At 51.2% G+C, this 21,296-nt stretch overlaps 1 protein-coding gene across 3 annotated transcripts in view; it reads left to right on the forward strand.

Annotated features, from left to right (window-relative positions):
• ARID3B (AT-rich interaction domain 3B) overlaps positions 1-21,296 on the forward strand; it is a 63,338-nt gene that overhangs the window by 38,066 nt on the left and 3,976 nt on the right. For 2 of the 3 annotated variants that reach the window (XM_066278201.1, XM_066278203.1), the window contains exons 3-8: positions 3,499-3,570; positions 4,149-4,221; positions 17,693-17,876; positions 19,395-19,651; positions 19,781-20,035; positions 20,968-21,066. In XM_066278201.1, the coding sequence (XP_066134298.1) occupies positions 3,499-3,570; positions 4,149-4,221; positions 17,693-17,876; positions 19,395-19,651; positions 19,781-20,035; positions 20,968-21,066 (940 nt within the window). The remainder of the gene's footprint in view (positions 1-3,498; positions 3,571-4,148; positions 4,222-17,692; positions 17,877-19,394; positions 19,652-19,780; positions 20,036-20,967; positions 21,067-21,296) is intronic. The other variant, XM_066278202.1, reaches the window with a different exon arrangement.

The raw sequence follows: 21,296 nt of genomic DNA on the forward strand, positions 1-21,296 counted from the left end.
AAATGAGCTAAAATGTGGGTTAGGGGTAGCCAAAGCTTGACTTTGTCAGCATTTGGGAACAAACTGTCATTTTCCTGTCGGCCCCTAGTGAGATCAAAGCTGTTCAGAGAGTTGTATCAGGAGAGGCTGGGAAGGTGGTAAATGGCATAAGTGACCACTCTGGCTGCTGTTGCTTCTCACACACATTGTGGGCTGTTGACACTGCCTGCTGCCCGCGGGCTGACAGAAGCTGTTCCCTGGACACGAGACGTGCATGCAGTGACCCTTCAACTGGAAGGCTTTTCTTGGGGACCCTCCTGATCCCTAAATTGTTGAGTAGGCTCTTTAAGCTGTTTTCCCTGCTTTCTTCACACCAGGGTCTCAGTCAACCACACTCAGCATCCAGGAAAAAATAATTTCTGGGCTGATAACTTTGCAGCAGTCACACCCGTATCCTGACTCCTGCTGCCCACAAACCTGAATTGCATAAGTGAAGTCGTGTTTTGCAACAGTTGGTCCAAGTCAAGAACCAAGAAAATAACTGTAACCCTCCCCATGAAAGGGGAGGGTTTCATGGGGAAACCCGGGGGGGGGAGCCCATCCCTGCCCGTCAGGAGGTGCCAGTGCTCTGTGTGCTGAGAGCCAGGCTCCCTCACAGGACACACAGCCTGCAGACACAGGTGGGCCACACAGCACAGCAGCCCAGAGGGGAGGAGGCTGTTAACTCTGCCTTGTGGAAACAGCACTCCTGCTGAATGAATTGTGAGGGTTGGCAGGGCTCAGGGCTCTCACAGCAGCAGAGATCCTGTGAAGCAAGGTCTACGTTTAGCTGCCCCAGTAAGAGAGGAATTCTAAGAAAGGAGACATTTCCCCATCGGCCCCAACAGAGTATTTTAAATTAGTAATGGACCATCCGTACTTTGGAACTGGACATCAGGGAACCCCTTTTTTGGGCAACTTTTTACTGCATCTAAGTAGTCACTGACCTTCCTGGGTGTGGAGCGGGTCAGACAGTGGGACTGCTTGGAGTCTAGTGTCCCATTTCTCTTCTGAGCTGGCAGGTCACCTTCTCTCTGGTCATTGCAGTAGGGGCCCTTTAGACTGAAATCCTGTCTGGTTTCTTAAGTGGTTCATGCTTAATGGGCAGAGCTGGAACAAGTGGAGGGGTCCTGCCAACCCCTAGCCCCCACCCTACAAGCGCTCTCCTCTGCTCCTAGAGCTGAGAGCTGTCACACCTGGGTGTTGACTGTCATACAGAGCACACAGCAGTTGCCTGGCCTGCCTGCGTTTTCACTCCCCCTGCTGTGGAGAGCCCTGTCTGAGATACCAGGTTGTGGATTCGGTCTTCTCCACCTCCCTGGGTGTTAAAGCATTCACAGTGCTGGAGATTACTGTAATTAGCAAAACTGTGTTCCCCTCTCTCCTGCTGGTCAAGAGTCCTGTGAAGAGTCAGCTTCAGATCTGCAGCTGGGGGGGGGGGGCGTTCAGCAGCCACAGAAAACAGCTGACACAATAGAGCAGCAGTGATCCCCATTAAATAAATGTCTTTCAGCTGACAGGGGCTCCCGGGATAATTGACTTTCCAGCAGGAATTACTGGCTCAAACGAAATCACAGGTCATTAGGGAAGCCCACTGCAGGCTTTGAAAGGGGGACAGACTGTCTGGTTTTGCTGACCTGACAGGCATAATTCATCTTGATTATTCATTGTCCCAGTTGCCACCAGATAACACTAGATTTCTGTTGACTGTGATTACAACATGGGGGTGAGTTTGGGCTTTTTTTTTTTTTTAAATAGTGTTCCACGCACTGGGTCATGGGGCTTCCTGACAGAGTCTTCAACACCTGCACGGAGAGACGATGCACATACAGTCAGATAGGCTTCACTGGGCACTTCTCACACACATCTGTCCTTGTCGGTCTCTCAGTGAGCAGGGGCCAGTTTGCTGTAGCCATTTCATTTCATTTCTGTTCAGGTGAACAGATTTCTAATATGGCCCAGTAGCAAGCAGTGTTTTTTCATTTATTTGTTGTTATTATTTTAATTGATTTTAGGCAGAGGAAGGGAGAGAGAAAGAAGGAGGTGGAGCATTCATTTGATGTTCCACTTATTTATGTATACATTGATTGCTTTCCATATGTTCTCTGACCAGTGATCAAACCTGCAAGCTTGTTGTTTCAGTATGGAGCTCTAACCAACTGAGCTAACTAGCCAGAACCTAACAGAGGGTGTTTTGTACTGTCCCATATGATATCTGTGTGTGTGTGTGTGTGTATAGTACATATTTAAAATTATTTTTTTATTGATTGATTTGAGAGAGAGAGGCAGAAGGAGAGAGAGAGAGAGAGAGAGAGAGAGAGAGAGAGACAGGAACATTGATCTGCTTCTGTATGTGCCATGACCAGGAATCAAACCAGCAACCTCTGTGCTTCGGGATGACGCTCTAACCAACTGAGATAATCCAGTTAAGACAGGTTTAGCATATTTTGTGAAGAGGTGCTCAGTTGGTTCAGACAGCCAGTTCATGCCTTTTGACAATGATTGTGATTCGTCAGGCATTCATTTGGGTCTAATAATTGCCAGGCAAGGGATTGTGCCGGAGGTACAAAGCTGAAGACACCTTAGCTCTTAAGGAGCTTACAGTACAGGTAATTCCAAAACTGTGTTAAATTCTGAGCTCAAAATGTACAGAGATTGCTCCCAGAGTATTCAGCACTCCTGGGAGTGAAGAGGAGGCTGCCTGTAGAAAGCAATGCCTGGTTTGAGGACAAGTTACTGAGATGAATATTACAAAGAACATGAACAAAGTCCTATTTGTATTTACCATTTTCTCCCTTCAGTTGAATGGTGTTGGTTTATCATAATCAATTATACAGTATTAGGATTAAGTTCTCATTATTTCTCTAATGAACATCAACTTCAACCTAGTGGCACAAAGTCTCTGTACCTTGGGAATAATCTCAGGCCTTGGGGATACTTACAGCATTGGGGAGTTCTGACTGCTAGACTTAGGGCTTCTAGTGATGAGGTTTGGCTGGGACACTACAACTTCAGGGTGTGTCCTGCTCCCTTTCACCCTTAAACCATTCCCCCTTAGAGTGTTGTTTAGAAAGCCAGGTTAGCTGTCTTCACAACATACCATAGAATACACAAACACTCCATAGACCTGAAGGAAAGTGATGCCTCTCAGAGGTGGCTTCTGGAAGATCTGCTAGGGATGAGCAGGCTCTCAGAAGGTTCAGCACCTCATTGCCCTCCTCTTCCAGGATTCTCAGGTGTAAGTACAGCCGGCCCTCCTCCAGCCAATGGAGATGGTCCTCCCACCTGACTCCCTCTTAGTTTGGAACCATAACTGAAACCCATCAGGGTGGCAGAGATAGTGACCCGAGCAGTCTTCTGTAGCGTGAGACAGGAGAGCACAGTTGTTGACATGCTTTCTTTTCCTGCTAAATGGTTGGCTGCTTGTTCTCTGACACGCTCTTCCTGCTCTGCTGAACTCTGTGCTTTATTCCCCTTCAGAATGGTGGCTTGCCTTGGACTGATGATGCAGACGGAGGCAGGGGAAGAGAGATCTCTCGAGATTTTGCCAAGGTCTGTAATGTTTCCTTTGTGCTAATGAGGGGCAGTTGTTTGGTGGGTTGTTGAATCTGATCCCCAAGGAGTAGGACAGGAGTAGCCCATGAGTCCTGTTTGTAGTCATTCAGGTAGTAGTAGGTCTCTGCTATAAGACTTCCTCTGGGCCCTGGCCGGTTTGCTCAGTGGTAGAGCGTTAGCCTGGCGTGCAGGAGTCCTGGTTTCAATTCCCGGCCAGGGCACACAGGAGAAGCACCCATCTGCTTCTTCACCCTCCTCCTCTCCTTCTTCTCTGTCTCTCTCTTCCCCTCCGGCAGCTGAGGCTCCATTGGAGCCAAGTTGGCCCCGGGCACTGAGGATGGCTCTATGGCCTCTGCCTCAGGCGCTAGAATGGCTCTGGTTGCAACAGAGCAACGCCCCAGATGGGCAGAGCATTGCCCCCTGGTGGGCATGCCAGGTGGATTCCTGTCGGGCGCATGCGGGAGTCTGTCTGACTGCCTCCCCGTTTCCAACTTCAGAAAAAAAAAAAAAAAAAGACTTCCTTCGTAAGATGGGTTTTCTTATTGTGTTTTCCTCTGGGGCCATTGGGATTGCAGCTGTATGAGCTGGACAGTGATCCGGAAAGGAAGGAGTTCCTGGACGATCTCTTCATCTTCATGCAGAAGCGGGGTGAGTGCATTATTTCAATTCTGTGAATATTTATTGAGTGCTTATGCTTTACAGTTCACACTTCAGCATGACTTCTCTCTGCAGAGTGCAAAGTCTTAGCCTGGGAAGACAAGAGGCAGTGATTAGCTGGTCTCTGGGGTCATTTCACATTAAAACACACTTTTTTGCCTGACTGGGCAGTGGTGCAGTGGATAGAGCTTCGGACTGGGATGTGGAAGACCCAGGTTCAAGACCCTGTGGTCGCCAGCATGAGTGAGAGTTCATCTGGTTTGAGCAAGAGCCCACCAGCTTGGACCCAAGGTCGCTGGCTCGAGCAAGGGGTTACTCAGTTTGCTGAAGGCCCACAGTCAAAGCACGTATGAGAGCAATCAATGAACAACTAAGGTGTCGCGAAGAAAAACTGATGATTGATTCTTCTCATCTCTCCGTTCCTGTCTGTCCTTATCTATCCCTCTCTCTGACTCTCTCTCTCTCTGTCTCTGTAAAAACAAAACAAAACAAAAAAAAAAACCACACACACACTTTTTTCTTAGCCTTACAGCTTCTTTGGACATGACTTAAACTAGCGTGTGGGGCTACCTGTTGATGTATCTAGAGTCAAAGAGACCAAGAAGGCCGCTGGACAAATAGAGGCCCTTCAGGATTTGTTGGGAGGGTCGGAAATGACCTGTGAAAAGGACAGGTTCTTTCTCTTATCCATTAGCTCTTTGAATTTTGCATCCACTGGCTTGGTGGGGCATTACTACAGCTTAACTGCAGTACACAGGTATGTGCTTTGTAGTGCACCTTTTCTCCCACTCTCTCCTCCTCGCTCTCCTCCTCGCTCTCCCTCACTCACCCCAGCCATCTTACTTTGGACCATGGTGTGACTGAGCCTTAAGCCCAGTGACTCAACCTTCTGGCTCTATAGCCTCTCACAGCCATAGGTTCACCAGCCAGGTTCAGCCTCCCTGGGAGAGGGTCACCTTTGTTACTAGGGCTGAGCCAGAGTGGTACTCCTCCCGCTCCCCACCAGCCTGACCCCATCTCTCCCCCGCCTTCCCTTCCTTTATCTTCAGAGCCAGATTGCCTTCTTAGTAGATGCCTATCACATGCCCATTACTTACTTTGTCATTTCTTTGCTCACAAAGGTCAGTCACAAGTTTTAAGGTTCGGTGTACCCCATCTCCAAGCACATCAGAGCAGTCTCAGCAGCCTTGTTATCTGACTCCTCCCACTGCTGCCTGGAGCTGCCTATGCTGGGGAAAAACAAGAACATAATCCCAGAAGATAATGTGACTGGCAACAGTGCCTCGTCCTAGCTGCCCTGGGAGGGGGAATCCACTTAATACTTTGGCCTCCCCTTCCAATTACCTTTTAATTATTCACAAACTCTGCGGGCCCAGCTGGGGTAGCCCCAGGAGCGGGTCTGTCTTGGGGCTGCTCTGGCAGCGGGGTTGTAGGATTGTAGTCAGTGCTGGGGCTGCCACTGCTGTGCCTCCACTTCATGGCGTCTCTCCCTCCCGGGGGGTTTGTAAAAGAAAGTAGGAGTCCCATCAGCCCAGCCAAGACAGAGGAGCCATAGTTGTTTCTTTAGTGCTGATTGTCCCCTGGATGGGGAGCTCCCTGAGGACAGCCCTTTGTCATTTCTTTGCATTCCCACTCCTAGCACAGGGCCAGCAGTGAGGTGCACAGGCCGCGCAGTCAGAGGTCAGCCAGGGAGAGCAGGAAGGGCCAAGTCTCCTGCTGCTCACAACATGGGGCTGCCAGACTGCCCTCCCGGGGTGGTTCTAGGTGAGCCCAGAATAGGACCAGTGACTCCCTTTGATTGTGTCAGTTTATGGTCATTCAGGTCCCAAGTAGACCTTTTTTCTGTCCTCAGCATTCATATTAGGTATTATGCTGTTTGCCAGAGTCACCAATAGAAGGGAACTGGTTGAGTTGGTTTACTACTTGTTAATTGTTATAATACAGGGTTTCTCAGCCTTAGCATATGACTTTGGGGACCAGATAATTCTCTGTTGTGGGGTTACCTCCCCCAGGTCTGATAACCAAAACTGCCTCCAGATATTGAAAATCTCCCTGGGGGATAAAATTGCCGCCCTATTGAGAAACATTGCCACAGAAGGGTGGGAAAGTGGGTGAAGATCTAAAGTTTCCTGTTGTTGTGAGTTGGGGGCACAGAGAGAGAGATCAGCAGACGAAATCATCAAGGACTAGCAAAGGACCACCACTCGCTCAGGCAAATGGCGCCGAGTTCACGCTGTGTCCTATTTTTATTCACAAGACTTCAAAAAGCTTGTTTACTGAGAAATTGGCATAACATCAAGCGTAACTTTTACTTAAAGATACATGGAGTACACCTGCATGATAGCTTAACAACAATATAATATCAAAAGGCATTAATTGCTATTGCTTCTATGGTTTCCACAACATTCCTCTCTTTATCTCAAGGGATAACCTTGGAAGGTACAGAAATCTTATGAGAATGTTTTACTGAAAAAAACCCCAGCAACTGCCTTCAGTCACATAGACCTGTTTCAGTGACCTGCCTTCAAGTCACAAAACAGTCCTCTTGGCACAAAACATTCTTTTCTTGTTGGCTGTGTTCCCATCCAAGGCCATGCAATGGATTATTCCACTACAGTTTCCTCTGCAGAGAAACTCCTTATGGAAACTGTCTTCCGCTCAGGTAGCCATATACGAGGGCTATGAGGCCCTTGTCAGGCCGTACTGCAAGTGCCTCTTCTGTGGCCAAATGCCAGAGGTAAGGGTGCTAGGTCCCCATCCAGGGCTAGAGTGCAAGGCTGGCCTCAGGGAGGAGCTGGGTTCAGCATATCAGGGTCACGGGAGTGGAGGAAGCTACACACATAAGTGGAGGCAGCAGTGCAGGGGCATGCATGGCCTAGGCACAGCTAGAAGAACCCTTGTCTGTGTCCTGGATGATTCAGTTGTCACCAGACTATGAAGAGCCATGTTTGGCCAAGAAGTTAGCACTTCTCTATCTGTGGACATAGTGGAGTTACTGAAGTTAAACCACAGGGAGTGTCACCAAAGCTGGCCTTTCAGAACACCTGCTGCTCTGAAGTGTAGTTGGGTCAGAGGCAGAGACTGAGACAGGAGACTCTCTTTAATTTAATGATCTTCCTGGCAAGCTCACATTGAGCACCTGAATGAGAACAGGCTGCTCAGGAGGTCTGGGAGCAGACTATACTTATGATGTGAAGCTTGCTATCTTTGCTCTTCACAGAATGGTGCAATCAGGGCCCTAGACACATGTGACATAGTTCTCCAAATTGGAGTGTCCGAGGCACTCAGGAGCCAGATCTTGTTAGCTAGGTCCAAGGTAAAACCTAGCAGACCTCGGCAGTAAGCCAGCAACAGGCACAGGTAACTCTCCAGAGCTAATATGAAGGGCAAGCAGTAGATTTCACAGGAGCTGCTGAAAACAGCCTGAGTTTGGAAGGCCTGGTGACACTCCCCTGGGCTGTGAGTGAGTGGTGCTGGGTAGCCTTGACACGCAGAGGAAGCAGACAGGGCTCCAGTGATGGACCTGCTGTTCAGCGGGAGGGGCCAGCTCTCACTGCTGCTTTGTGCCAGTTCTTTGTACTTGTTAATGCGTTTGAGTGAATTGACTGTAACCGATGGGCTGGTCAGGTAGGCACTTTGGTTTCTAGGCCAAACTGGCCTGACTTTCACCCTGGTGACCCCTCCCCCACTGGCAGAGCACTCTGCTGTGGGAGGGGCCTGAGAAGAGGTCTGGGCAGCCCCCAGGTGGCTCTCTGTCCGGGACAGAGAGCGAGCTCTATGCCATTAAATGTAAAACTGGGCTGGTGTCCCACCTTCCCCTCAATCTTGAGCTTCCTTCCCTCTCTGGGGCTGGTAAATGAGGGGGTCAGTTGCAGTGAATCTGGAAGCTTCTTCCAAGTCCTATGTTCTGTATTATTTGTCCAGGTTGTGTACATTGAACTGCCAACAGAAGAAGAGCCATCCTTGATGACCCAAAAACAGAAAAAAAGTTTCTTAAAGCAATTTTCTTTTTTTTTTTTTTTTTTTTTTGTATTTTTCTGAAGCTAGAAACCGGGAGAGACAGTCAGACAGACTCCCGCATGTGCCCGACCAGGATCCACTCGGCACGCCCACCAGGGGCGAAGCTCTGCCCCTCCGGGGCGTCGCTCTGCCGCGACCAGAGCCACTCTAGCGCCTGGGGCAGGGGCCAAGGAGCCATCCCCAGCGCCTGGGCCATCTTTGCTCCAATGGAGCCTTGGCTGCGGGAGGGGAAGAGAGAGACAGAGAGGAAGGAGGAGGAGGGGTGGAGAAGCAAATGGGCGCTTCTCTTATGTGCCCTGGCCGGGAATCGAACCCGGGTCCCCTGCATGCCAGGCCGACGCTCTACCGATGAACCAACCGGCCAGGGCCTTAAAGCAATTTTCTATCAAATAGTTGTGTGGAAATCAGAGCAAGGCTCCCCAAGAACACATGCCTTGTCTTGGTGTTTTCTCTTTTGCTGACTGAGGCCAAGTAGGATTCAACAGTTTTTCTTGACTCGGTTTCCCCAGAAGTTCCTGTAGAATGATTGGGTAGGTCTCCGAACTCTGCCGCTCCTTTTCACTCTCCTTTCACCGCGTGCACACACATGTGAAATATATACATTTCTTTGCCAAATTAAAGTCAAACAGTTGCAGATAAATGTCTGTGGCTAATTGAACTTACTGTGGGTGGTTTCTGAGATGGTGTCTTCTGGTAGATTTTCCAGGAGGAAATCTGGGTGGGAGAGCCTAATTTGGAAGTCTGATAAACAGAGGCTTATAAATCCATTCTTCCGCCATCAGTGAGGAAGAAGTTTGTTCTCTTGGTCAGTGGGTGGTGAAACAGAAAGCAGTATGGCCTCATCGGAAGGGGAGGAGGACAATGCCTGTGTGTTGTTTTATTATTATTGTCCCATGCACTCTACTCTATTGGGTGGAAAGACCAGAGGTCACCAGTCCACCATGAAGAAGAACCAGCCCCTAGGTTAAGTGACTTACCTGAGGCCACAGAGCAGAGGCAGCATTCAGTTTCCTAACTCCAGGCTGGTGCTCTTTCCCCCTCTGCATTTGTTGCCTTTGTGAAACTCAGCCTACCACCAGCAGCTCCATCAGCGTCCTGTTGGGCTGGGGAGAAGACTTGTTTCTCCAGGCTTCTGTGCCCTACATAGAATGCTGGTCTATCTCCACAGGCCACTGTCAAGTAGAGCCTGATAGCATCTGATTAACATAGGGTAGAACTCTGCAAGGCACCTCTCACAGGGAAGGACAGATTCACAGTGGCACAGAGGCTGCCATTTGTCAGGGCACGATAGGTTGGGGATGAAGGACACAGGAGACAGAGCCCCAACAGAAGGATCTTGCCTACCCAGAGCACCCACAAGCAAAGCTGTCCTACCAGCCCCTGCCCATCTGGGCACAGCAGGCTAAAGAACCGCTTGGTCATGGGGAAAGTTTTGTCCAGGCCTCACCCAGACAGCTGCCCCCCCCCCCAACCCCAGTCCTGTTCAAGGCTGCAGACCGACCTTGGTTTTCCCAAATGGATTGTTGGATCTGTTTTTGATGTGTATCTGCAAAAAATTTACTGTGGGAAAAGGGCTTGGTTGCCTCAAAGTGCAAGTTGAGTGTTTTTCCTTCTGTTGTGTCCTTATCTATCCATCTCAGTCAAGGAAACGTTCATGACATATATTGCCTTTTGGTGGAGGCAGTTTCTTGTGTATTCTTTGTAACTTGCTGTAAATGGTTTGTGCTGTGGTCACTCTTCCTGGTAGACTGGAATATGTTGTCTTTGTCAGATAAAATAGGCTTTGGGGCTTCATTTTCAAACTTGACCCCCAATGAAAGTCTAAAATGCAAGTCTTTGTCTCAGGATAATCGCTTTGTCTGAGCTGGATCCTTTTCCTCCCTGGGTGACACAACTACTTTTTTTTTTTTTTTTTTTGTATTTTTCTGAAGCTGGAAACGGGGAGAGACAGTCAGACAGACTCCCGCATGCGCCCGACCGGGATCCACCCGGCACGCCCACCAGGGGGCGACGCTCTGCCCACCAGGAGGCGATGCTCTGCCCCTCTGGGGCGTCACTCTGTTGCGACCAGAGCCACTCTAGCGCCTGGGGCAGGGGCCAAGGAGCCATCCCCAGCGCCCGGGCCATCTTTGCTCCAATGGAGCCTTGCTACGGAAGGGGAAGAGAGAGACAGAGAGGAAGGAGAGGGGGAGGGGTGGAGAAGCAGATGGTGTTTCTCCTGTGTGCCCTGGCCGGGAATCAAACCCAGGACTTCTGCACGCCAGGCCGACGCTCTACCACTGAGCCAACCGGCCAGGGCCGACACAACTACTTTTGATACATGGTTATCTTTTTCCACTTTTACCAGTCATTTAATGTCTTGTAGCTACCCAGTTATCTGCCATGTGGGAAGGGGTCCTGGTTTTTGAAAGGCATGATTGATTTGAATAGCCCACTTTTATAATTAAATTCAGCTTTTGTTCATGCAAAATCTTTTATTGGTACTTCTAGCACTTGGTAAAAATTAGGCTGATAGTTTTGCCTCCTTTGTTCCAAGATGAGCTGATATTCAGTAAGTCTCAGGGTTGGGAGAGGGAGAGTTTGGAGTGAGGCTTTGGCCCACTTATTCTGTGAGGAATCTGCTGGTGGCACGGGCTGGCGATAGATGCTTGGTCCAGAGGCCCTGCCATTGTGCCTCCACCTTGCAGCCTTCCTCTCTCTCCTGGAGATACTGGCCAGGTCTGTTGATCAGCTGCAAAGGAAGCAGAGAAGACCTGGCTGTCCTTCTAACACCTTGGCCACCTACTCTCAGCACAGTGTTTAAAGGAGACCACACATTGGTAACCATTTTATTATTAGCCATGGTAGAGTACAGCCTTGCACATCCTGTTGAACTTCCCTAAGACAGTTCATCTTAAACTAGAGTAAGAAAAAAGGTGATGCGTCTCAAATCAGCTTATCAGGCTGTGGTACCTCCAAACATCCTTGTGCTACTGGTGAGAATATAAACAGGCATTAGAGCTTTGGGAATCTGTTTGGTAGAATTCACTAAAGCTAAATGTGTGCCATCCCTATTACCAGCAACCTGTTCCTAAGTATATCCCCAGTAGAAACAAGTGCTTAGGTTCCTAAAAGACACACACAGAATGTCCGTTACAGTAGAACCCGGGGAAGAACTCACGTGTGCACCAGTAGTGGAGTGGTGCATAGCCACTCTGCTGGTGGAATACCACACAGCAGTTAACAGAAATGAGCTGTGCCCGCGGCTGACTTACAGACTGCTGTTGAGCGAGTGAAGCCAGACACAGCAGATGTCATGCTGGAGAATCAGATGAGGTGATACGCATGTCAGGATGCGGTCTCCCCAGGGGACTGGGGGCAGTGGGCATTGATTGCGGGTGAGAGATGTTTTCTGGATGCTGGGAACGTTCTGTGTTTTGTCTGAGGAGAGGTTATGGAGGGGTACACAGAAGTGCGAGGACCACACACTTGAGACGAGCGTGCTCTACTGTGTCAGGTAGACCCACTCGGTGGGAAATTGGGGTGCAGGCAGTCAGTCCGTCCAGGATGTTTGTGCACCACCAGTCACCCTCATGTTGCCCTGCTCACCGCCAGACACTGCTACTTGGGTTCCCGGAGGTAGAAGCTTTCTGCTAAACAAATTAGGGAGTCACAAGTCATATCTTTGTTTGTGCCTGGGGAATAGGCCTGGAGCAGGGAAAGAATTAATAAGCAGAGGAACGAGCCAACGCCTGCCATCCTGCACACTCTCCCCACCTAACACAGGTCTTCCACTGCGCCACTGCCTGGTTGACCTAACACAGGTCTTAACTCTTCTAGGCTCCCTGGTTGGCCTCCCAGTTCTCGATGGGCTATGGAAATGACTAATGGCAGGGCCACACCCTATGTCCTGGACCCTCACCCCTGACCAGTAAGCAGGAAGGCAGCCATCCAACTCTGTCTCAGGTCCCTTCTCTCTGATTGCTTCTGGTCTTCATTGAAAAATGCCCATTTTCCAGTAGGGAGGAAGTGGCCCTCCTTCCAGCTCTCCCGCCATCTCCAATCTTCATCTCTAGTGCCTCCTCCCTGACCCCTCCCCAGCTCTGTCCTCACAGTCTGAGTGGTAAGAAGGAGAGCCAAGTACCAGGAAAGCTCCTGATCACAGCTCTGCTGGCCTCGCAGCACCAAGAGTTAAAGCCAGGGAGCCCTGCCTTCCAGGCAAGCCCTCATGAAAGCCTTTCCACTCAGCCCCTGGGCGCCTCAAGCTCTCTGGTTGAAATCTGATAAGGAGCCTCTTTATTGGGACTGTCAGTCTCCTTTATTGGGGGGGACAGGGACTGGAGAGCAGGGGCATTTCTTGAGGTTGGAATACGATAAGGCCCTGGATTCCTGTCAGAGGGAGCATGATTGATTACCCTCAGTACAAGCTCCTGCTTTGATAGCAGTGACGACAGTGCCACACCCCTCTGAAAGGCTGCCCTGGCTGTGCTTCAGCCTCCTCCAGGGAACTCTCTGCACTGGCTCTGCATCCTTCCTAGTTCTGGGCAGCTTGCTCTTGGGCTGTTTGTGTGGGCAGAGGCCTGCCCCTCTCAGGTGAGAGCCTCCTTCCTTGTAATCCCATGTGATCCAGCTGAGAGGGCAGTCCAGAGGCTGCTCCTCCCCTCTAGCTGAGAAAGAACCATTTGTTCATGGCCTTGAACATCACAGATGGTCCGAGGCCCCCAGAGCTCTGCAGAGAAGGTCCCAAACCCTTTGTGTGGAGGTCACTGGGCAACTTGATTTCCTAATTCAGGCAAGCTCCTGAACCCAGGTTAGCCTCCCTTTGGTAATAATCACAACTTTAAGTTTATATTTTTATTCATTTTAGAGAAGGAGGAGAGAGAGAAAGAGAGAGAAGGGGGAGGAGCACAAACCATCAACTCCCATATGTGTCTTTACCAAGCAAGCCCAGGGTTTTGAACCAGTGACCTCAGCGTTCTGTGGTTGACACTTTATCCACTGCACCACCAAAGGTCAGGCACAACTATCAATTTTTGTTTTAAGTTTTTATTCATAGTCTTATAGGACTTTAGGACTAAAAGTCATTTAGTGCCAAATCCTCATTACACAGATGGGAAAACTGAGGCGTGAATGCACCACTTTCCCACCCCCGCCCACCCACTTACCAATATGATGTAATATCTTTTTATTCAGGCAGGTAAACTCAGCTAAAGGGCCTCTTACCTTGCCTGTCACAGCTGTGTCTCCTTGGGACAAAGAAGGTGGCTTCCGGGTCATTGGCACAGAGCAGACTCCAGGAACAGAGCAGCCTGTAGGGCTTGCCTCTCTCAGGTGTCAGAAGGCAGCCAGGGCAGGATCTGGGGCTGGGCTACCTGCATCACGTGAGCAGTCCAGATCATCCCCCAGAGCTGGCTCTGAGCTTTGTTCCTGATGGTCCCAGGTACCACCTGCTCTGGGAGCTACTTTGGCTGTCTGCAGAGGGCCCCCCCACCACGCAGAGCACCCCCCATCCCTTACCTGCTGCTCTCTGGGCACCTGGACCTGTGGGAGGGAACACAGAATCCCAGGTGCCCAGAGCAGGGTTGGCAGAGCAGCTGTGTGGGTCATCACCAGCATTTAGCACCCTTCACCTACAGTGTCTCTGAAGGTGCTGGGAAGAGGCTACCTGGTTAGGTTTCCAGCTTCAATTTAGACGCTGCTTAGCCCCTTCCTTGCCTTTCAGGTTCTGTCTCTACCACTTGTCTCCTTTGCCCTGAGTAGGTCTTAGCCTAACGCAATTCTTTTTTATAACAGAGACAGAGAGACAGAGAGAGGGACAGATGGGAACAGACTGACAGGAAGGGAGAGAGATGTGAAGCATCAGTTCTTTGTTGTGGCTCCTTAGTCTCTTTAGTTCATGATTGCTTTCTCATATGTGCCTTGACTGGGGGGCTGCAGCAGAGTGAGTGACCCCTTGCTCAAGACAGCGACCTCAAGGTTTCAAACCTGGGTCCTCCACATCCCAGTTCGACACTCTATCCACTGCACTACTGCCTGGTCAGGCAGAAAAGGCAATTTTTAATGAAATTTCTGCATCTGTAACATCTTTCAAAGAAGCCATCTCAGACAGCTGGGCGGCGGCAGTCCAAGCCACACTTAGGACAGCAGTGTATGCCGCCCAGCTCTTCATCCTGCTCTGCTGCCGCCTCTGTGCCAGCCACTCCTGCAAGCAATGTTCACCCTTCCCATCTTCTCTCGCACAGCGGTTTCTACTACTTCTCTTCAGCCCACTGGGTAAACTCATGCTTTCTCTACCTTCTTTCTCAAAGTCTCCACTCTCCAGTCCTTGCTTCTCTCATGATCATATCATGGAATTTGGATGCAAAGGGCTTGGCCACCCTGGACCTTGGTCCCCTAGTCTGTTCAATAATGAACCTGCTGGGGCCTGAGCAGAAGGAGACTGCTTTCAGGGCTGTCAGCATAAACACTTAATGCTCATGATGGGTCCTGGCGGGCATGCCTCAACTGTGAGGACAAGTGGTGAAGAGGCCCAGTTGGGTTCCTGTGGAGCTGGCTGCTTTGACTCAGAAGTTGTCTTCTTTTTAGCTGCATGGTTGTTGAGTTTATTAAACAGTATAAGATTTAAGCCATGGTGAGGAGAAATAGTCATTGCATTCAGAGAGCTGGAACGCTCCTGGGACACCAGGTGAGCGAGCACACACGAACAGTGGGGAAGTCACCGTTGCAGAACACAGGGCTTATAAATACATTCTGAAAGGGAGACATCCATGTGAACAGCGGTGGGTAGAAAGCTACTCCTGTTGGGAGTGACCACTGCAGGCCTGTGTCGAGAGGGTATAAGCAGAGGCAGGTCATTTAGTCTTCCTGAGGATGGAGAGCACAAAGCAAGAGGTGGAGGAGTGAGCTTGGTTTGGAGTGACCGTGAGGAGACCCAGCTGATTGGTAAGGGAGCTGTTGGGATGTGCTGGAAATACTTCCCACGTGGTCCTGTAGGAAGTGCCAGGATCTTGGTCATGGGTTTGCACACACTGGATGGGGTGGATGGGTGGGTAGGTCACTTTGAATGAAGAGGTGACAGTGTGGCAAGGGTGTGTGAGCCAAGTGCTGCATGGGTAGAAGGCCGCTGCAGGCGCCTGTCTGTGGGCCAGTCGTGGGCTGATGTAGCTTAGTGTTGCCAGCTGGAAAGGGGGACACTTCAAAGAAAGAGTCGTGGAGCTGCCTAACAGCCCAGAGTTCATGATAGAGGAGGGGAGTGGGCCACCTCTGAGCTTCCCGCTGCAGCCTCAGACAGTGCTGTGTTGGAGGAAGGGAGCTGCTTAGTGGGTTAAGGGCTCAGTGCGGACTCTCTGACTTGGAGGGAACAGGTTACACATGTGAAGGTGTCCTGAAAGCTGGAAATGTGAGCTTAGGGGGCCAGTGTGAGGGTATCTTGGGAATGGTCTTCCTGAAGTCTCCAGGCGACGTCATAGATGGTGTGAACTCATAAACTCACCAAAGCCTTTAGTGTGCTTGGGCAGACAGGCCTCCAGAAGGAGGTGGACCTCAGTTCAGAGAAGAGACTGGTTCTCTGTATCAGTTTTCTTCTTAGGACAGAAGTGAGGCTGACTGTCTAGACCGTGTGGGGGAATATGTTAACCAGCATACGGGCTGTGTCTTAGGAGCACACCAGCGTCCTTGAAGAGTTTACCTATGAGTCTTTGGATCTAACTTGATGACACCTTTGTCCTTGACCATCCAAAGACCCTTTGGTCAAGATAAAGGCCTTAGAGACCTCTCACTCCCTCTCCACAGAGAAACAGGACTGGTCTTGCCACGGCAGTCCTGTATGTTCATGCTCACATTGCTTCCTCTCCACAAACATGCGGCCTTCAGCCTGACCAGGTGGTGGCGCAGTGGATAGAGCATCAGACTGGGACGCAGAGGATTCTGATCCCAGTTCAAGATCCCAAGGTCGCTGGCTCGAGCAAGGGGTTACTTAGCCTGCTGTAGCCCCCTGGTCAAAGCATATATGAGAAAGCAATCAATGAACAACTAAAGTGCCACAGTGAGGAATTGATGCTTTTCATCTCTCTCCCTTCCTGCCTATCTGTCCCTGTCTGTCCCTCTCTCTGTCTATCTCTATCTCTTTCACCAAACCAAAACATGGGGCCTTCACTCCATTTTCTGGCTTGAATCATTCTGTAGCAGCATTGGTGAGGCCAATATCCCAGGGCCAAGAAGAGGATGCCATTCCTTGAAGGGAGAGAAGTAGAAGGAGCCCACAAAGGCGGACCTTCCCTGGTCAGGTAGCCTGAATCTACCAGGCAGTTAGGGAGACCAGGACAGTGGGAGGGGCAGAGGCCATGCGGCCTGTGTATAATGTAAGGAGTTTACCATTAAAAGGCAACAAGTCTCATACCCTGCCCTGGACAGTGACTTTCCCTTTGGAATTCTCCCCTCTGACCTCCAGATCATTAATCCTGAGGTTGCCAAATGATAGTCATCTATCACGCCTCCTGACGAGGGCCTGAGAGGAGTGTGATCTGGCCCACCCACATCCCCTGGTGTTCATTAGTGGGCCTTTCTTCTCAGTGCCAGGTTTTCTAGTTACCACAGGCCCCTCTCACTTCCCTTCTGGTCAGTGGCAGAAGCTGCTCTGACCTGTCCCTCCCTGTCAAAAACCGGGGAGGGGGGTGGATTGATTAGTGAGGCAAGAATTGTGGAGGGGCTTTCTAGGGAGATCACCCCCCTAGAAACCTGTGTTTCCTGCAGCTCCTTTAACATGGTGGGACATAGAGAAAAACTCATTTCTGTCCCTTGTAGCAGGACAGGAGGAAGCAAGCTGTTATCCAGGTGGGTGAGCCAGGGAAGGCTTCCTGGAGGAGGGGATTGACTGGCACATGAAAGCTGCAAAGAAATGAGTTGCCACATTGCTAGTAAAGAATCTGGACTTAGTAAAGCTAGGGGGAAATCTAGTCCATCCCATTTATAGCTAGGAAAAGGGACCCAGAGAGGCTACGTGTTTTACCCAGGACTGTAGCCTGCGAGAGGGACCCATCCTTTTGTTTTCCCAAGAGGAATGGCAGCTAGTCTCAGAGCTTCCAGGCTCTGGGAGTTTGAGTTACATTGTACTTCTTTTAATTAAAAAATTTTATTTATTTATTTATTTATTTATTCATTTTTAGAGAGGAGAGGGAGAGACAGAGAGAGAGAGAGAGAGAGAGAGAGAAGAGACAGAGAGAAGGGGGGAGGAGCTGGAAGCATCCACTCCCATATGTGCCTTAACCAGGCAAGCCCAGGGTTTCGAACTGGTGACCTCAGCATTTCCAGGTCGACGCTTTATCCACTGCGCCACCACAGGTCAGTCCTACATTGTACTTCTAAGCAGACGCATGAACGTATGTCCAACCCACCAAAAGCTGGGCATACCCAGATTCTGCCTGAGGATGATGCACTCTTTGTTTCTCTCTTTGGACAATTGCAGGGACACCTATCAACCGAATTCCTATCATGGCCAAGCAGATCCTGGACCTGTACCTGCTGTACAAGCTTGTGACAGAGAAGGGGGGTCTGGTGGAGATCATCAACAAAAAGATCTGGAGGGAGATCACCAAAGGCCTGAACCTACCTACGTCCATCACCAGCGCTGCCTTCACCCTGAGGACCCAGTGAGTGGCCGGGGGACCCTGTGGGAGAGAGGCCAAGACTGGAGAAGGGGGGTGTTTTCACTCAGAGGAGAGGAAGGAGGAAAATTCCACTGTACAGTGAGCACAAGGAGTGGGCTTCCTGGGAAAGCCAGGAGCCTTCTGAGATGAACCCTCACTAGACCAAAGCCATGATGAGAGTAGCATTTTCGGGGTGGCCTGTGAGCTGCTGCTGCACCATTCTGTGGCCCTCAAATTTTACCACTCCTAGAAAGTGGGTGCCAGTCCCATTTCCCATATCACTGAAGACAAGTCTCAGAGGTTAAATCGTTGGGTGAAGGCCACACCAGCTAGTAAGTGGTGGAGCTGCCATTCCCACTAGTGGCTCTGCCCTGAACTACACACAGCCAGGACACTGTCTCCCACACCTGCACCTCCACCCCAACCTGGCCGTTCCTCCCAGATATTCCACTCGCCCAGCAGCATGGCACCTGGGAGAATGCAGGCAGTCGAGCCCCACTGGGGTTTGTGATTGGTTTCTGTCACCACTGGAGTTCATTACAAGGGTGATGGAAGCAGTGAAACCAAGAGCAGCATGAAGCACAGCCAGTGGGGGTGCCCTTCTGTCCTGGCCCTCTGAGGGCTGTTCTGTGAAGAGTGTGGGATGGGCAGCTGGTGTCTCAGGTAGCACGTTGCGTCCTTATTTAAAATTTGGAAGGGGTTTATCAGTTGGAACTATCCCAGCAGAAGTAGGGACAGAGCTGTGACCAGGATGGCAGTCCTTCACTGAAGGCTCTTGGGCAGAGAAGTCCTTTCTGGGACATCTGGCACCAGTGGGAAGAATGCCCGTCTGACAGCCTGACCCTGGAGGTCAGGAGCAGACGGCTGTGTCACAGCAGGCCACTCTTTCCCGGGCACTGGAGAGGTGCCAGACACCCTGGAAGCAGTAGCAAAGCTGTCCCTTCCTTCCCTTAATGAGTGACGTGTCCACATGAGCAGCGCTCAGAATCAAGCAGCGCCTGACCAGGCGGTGGCGCAGTGGATAGAGCGTTGGACTGGGATGCGGAGGACCCAGGTTCGAGACCCCGAGGTCACCAGCTTGAGCGCGAGCTCATCTGGTTTGAGCAGAGCTCACCAGCTTGGACCCAAGGTTGCTGGCTCGAGCAAGGGGTTACTCAGTCTGCTGTAGCCCCACGGTCAAGGCACATATGAGAAAGCAATCAATGAACAACTAAGGTGTCGCAACGAAAAACTAATGATTGATGCTTCTCATCTCTCTCTGTTCCTGTCTGTCTATTCTATCTATCCCTCTCTCTGACTCTGACTCTGTAAAAAAAAAAAAAAAAGAAGAAGAATCAAGCAGCAGTCAGAGGGGCCCGGGCAAGGGTAGTCAGCAGCCCAGACGGTCTCTTCTGCAGATACCCCGAGCTGCGGTCATCTGTCCCAGAGGCCTGCCTGCAGAGGCTGCTGCCACAGATTGAGCAACTGAAATGGGGTGGCCTCTGGGACCCTGTTTGGCTCACTCACCCTCCCTCTCCCCAGGTACATGAAATACCTCTATGCTTATGAGTGTGAGAAGAAAGCCCTGAGCTCCCCAGCCGAGCTCCAGGCAGCCATCGATGGCAACCGGCGGGAGGGCCGGAGGCCTGGCTACAGCTCCTCCCTCTTCCGCTACTCACCTGCTACCACTGCTGCCACAGGGGCCCCTGCCCTCCTCTCTACACCCAAGATCCGCTTCCCCACCCTCGGGCTGGGCCCCAGCAGCCCTCGGCTAGCCCCAGCAGCTACTGTTAGGAAAGGTCTGCGAGGCTGGGGATGGTGGGGTGGGGGGGGTTAGGGGTGGGGTAGGGGTGGAAGCCAAGTTTCTGTGTCTGGGACATGGGTGGGAAGTGGATTGTGGGTCAGTCTAGCTTCAGTGCCTTTGCCAGGTGATGGAGTCCCGGTAACAACAGTACCTTTGCCAAATCGCCTGGCTGTGCCCGTGACCTTGGCAGGCCAGCAGGCTGGCACTCGTATGGCAATGCTGGAGCAGCTGAGGGAGCGGTTGGAGTCAGGGGAGCCCCCTGAGAAGAAGGCGTCAAGGCTGTCAGAGGAGGAGCAGCGCCTGGTGCAGCAGGCCTTCCAGCGCAATTTGTTCAGCATGGCACGGCAGCTGCCCATGAAGATACGGGTCAACGGCAGGGGTGAGTGCCCGAGCCACGTTCCATGTTCAGCAGCATAACTGACACCCTCTCCCTTCCCTTCCACGTTTTTCAGGTGCCTCACCATCATGCCCCTAGACCACATACTCCATGTCCCTTATTCCTCTCCCCCCATTCCTCCTTACACACATTTCATTTGTTATTCCTACTCTGGGTGCTGTCTCAGAACAAATGTGAAATAACGTGTAGGGAAGAAACCATTGTGGAGGGCGCTGTGCCTGTTCCCAGGCAGGCCCCCCCCCCCACCTGCCCTGGGTGAGGAGCAGGAGGAGTCTGGAGGTGACGGCCCAGACAGCGGGCATCTGCTGCTCTGTGACCCAGTTGAGGCCAATTGCTCCGGTCCTGCACAAGCCAAAGAGTAATGGAACAGGCCATTTACCTGGAGGAATTCTGGGCCTGTGCATGGTGAGCAGGCAGAGGTGAGCTGGCAGAGGCCCTGTGTGCCTACCTGCAGCCCTCCACAAGCCCCAGGGAACAGCATGTGCCAGGCAGGTAGACCTTCCCCTAGAGGACCTCCGAGCCTGGCATTGGGAGAGTGGAAGCAGATAAGGCCTCGGAGGCAGAGATTGGATTGTCCTGACTACAGGTCCCCAGCTGATGGGTGGTGGGTGCTCAGTGACATTTGACAAGTTGCCTAGAAAGCACGAGCATGCTGCTGTGAGCACAGGGTGGCCCTTTGCCAGAGGTGGTCCCTTTTCTTCAAGCAGAGTGGCTCAGTGAAGAAGACAAGCAGTAGGACATTAACAAGCTGGGTCTCCTGCCAGACCTTGCACTCAGAAGGGTGTGTAGGTGCTTTCTAACCATGCAGCCTGCTGTGGCCAGACTGGCGCAGGGGGGCCATGGGAGAGCCTTGGGAAGGACAGCACTGGTGCTGGAAGGCTCAACCAGGCCTGCTCTCTCCCTTGTCTCAGCAGAAGACAGATCAGAGGCCTCAGCAGCAGCGCTGAACCTAACCACAGGCAGCATTGGGAGCATCAACATGTCTGTGGACATTGATGGCACCACCTATGCAGGTGAGTCCCGGGGAGCTGAGGGAGGTCCACTGATGACCCCTCTTGTCACCTCCTGTCTGCACACCTCCCTGGGTCTGGCTTCCTTGTAGGTAGTTTCAGGGTTTCACAGGTAACGCGGTTCTGGGCTGGTGTAGGCTGAGGATTACTAACATGAGAACTGGTCCCCTTCCACCTTTGACAGAACAGTAGGTACCCTACAGCTAACCCCTTTTGGACCAGTAGTTCACTTG

The sequence above is a fragment of the Saccopteryx bilineata genome, chromosome 4 (genome assembly GCF_036850765.1).
Source record: "Saccopteryx bilineata isolate mSacBil1 chromosome 4, mSacBil1_pri_phased_curated, whole genome shotgun sequence".
Classification (NCBI taxonomy): domain Eukaryota; kingdom Metazoa; phylum Chordata; class Mammalia; order Chiroptera; family Emballonuridae; genus Saccopteryx; species Saccopteryx bilineata.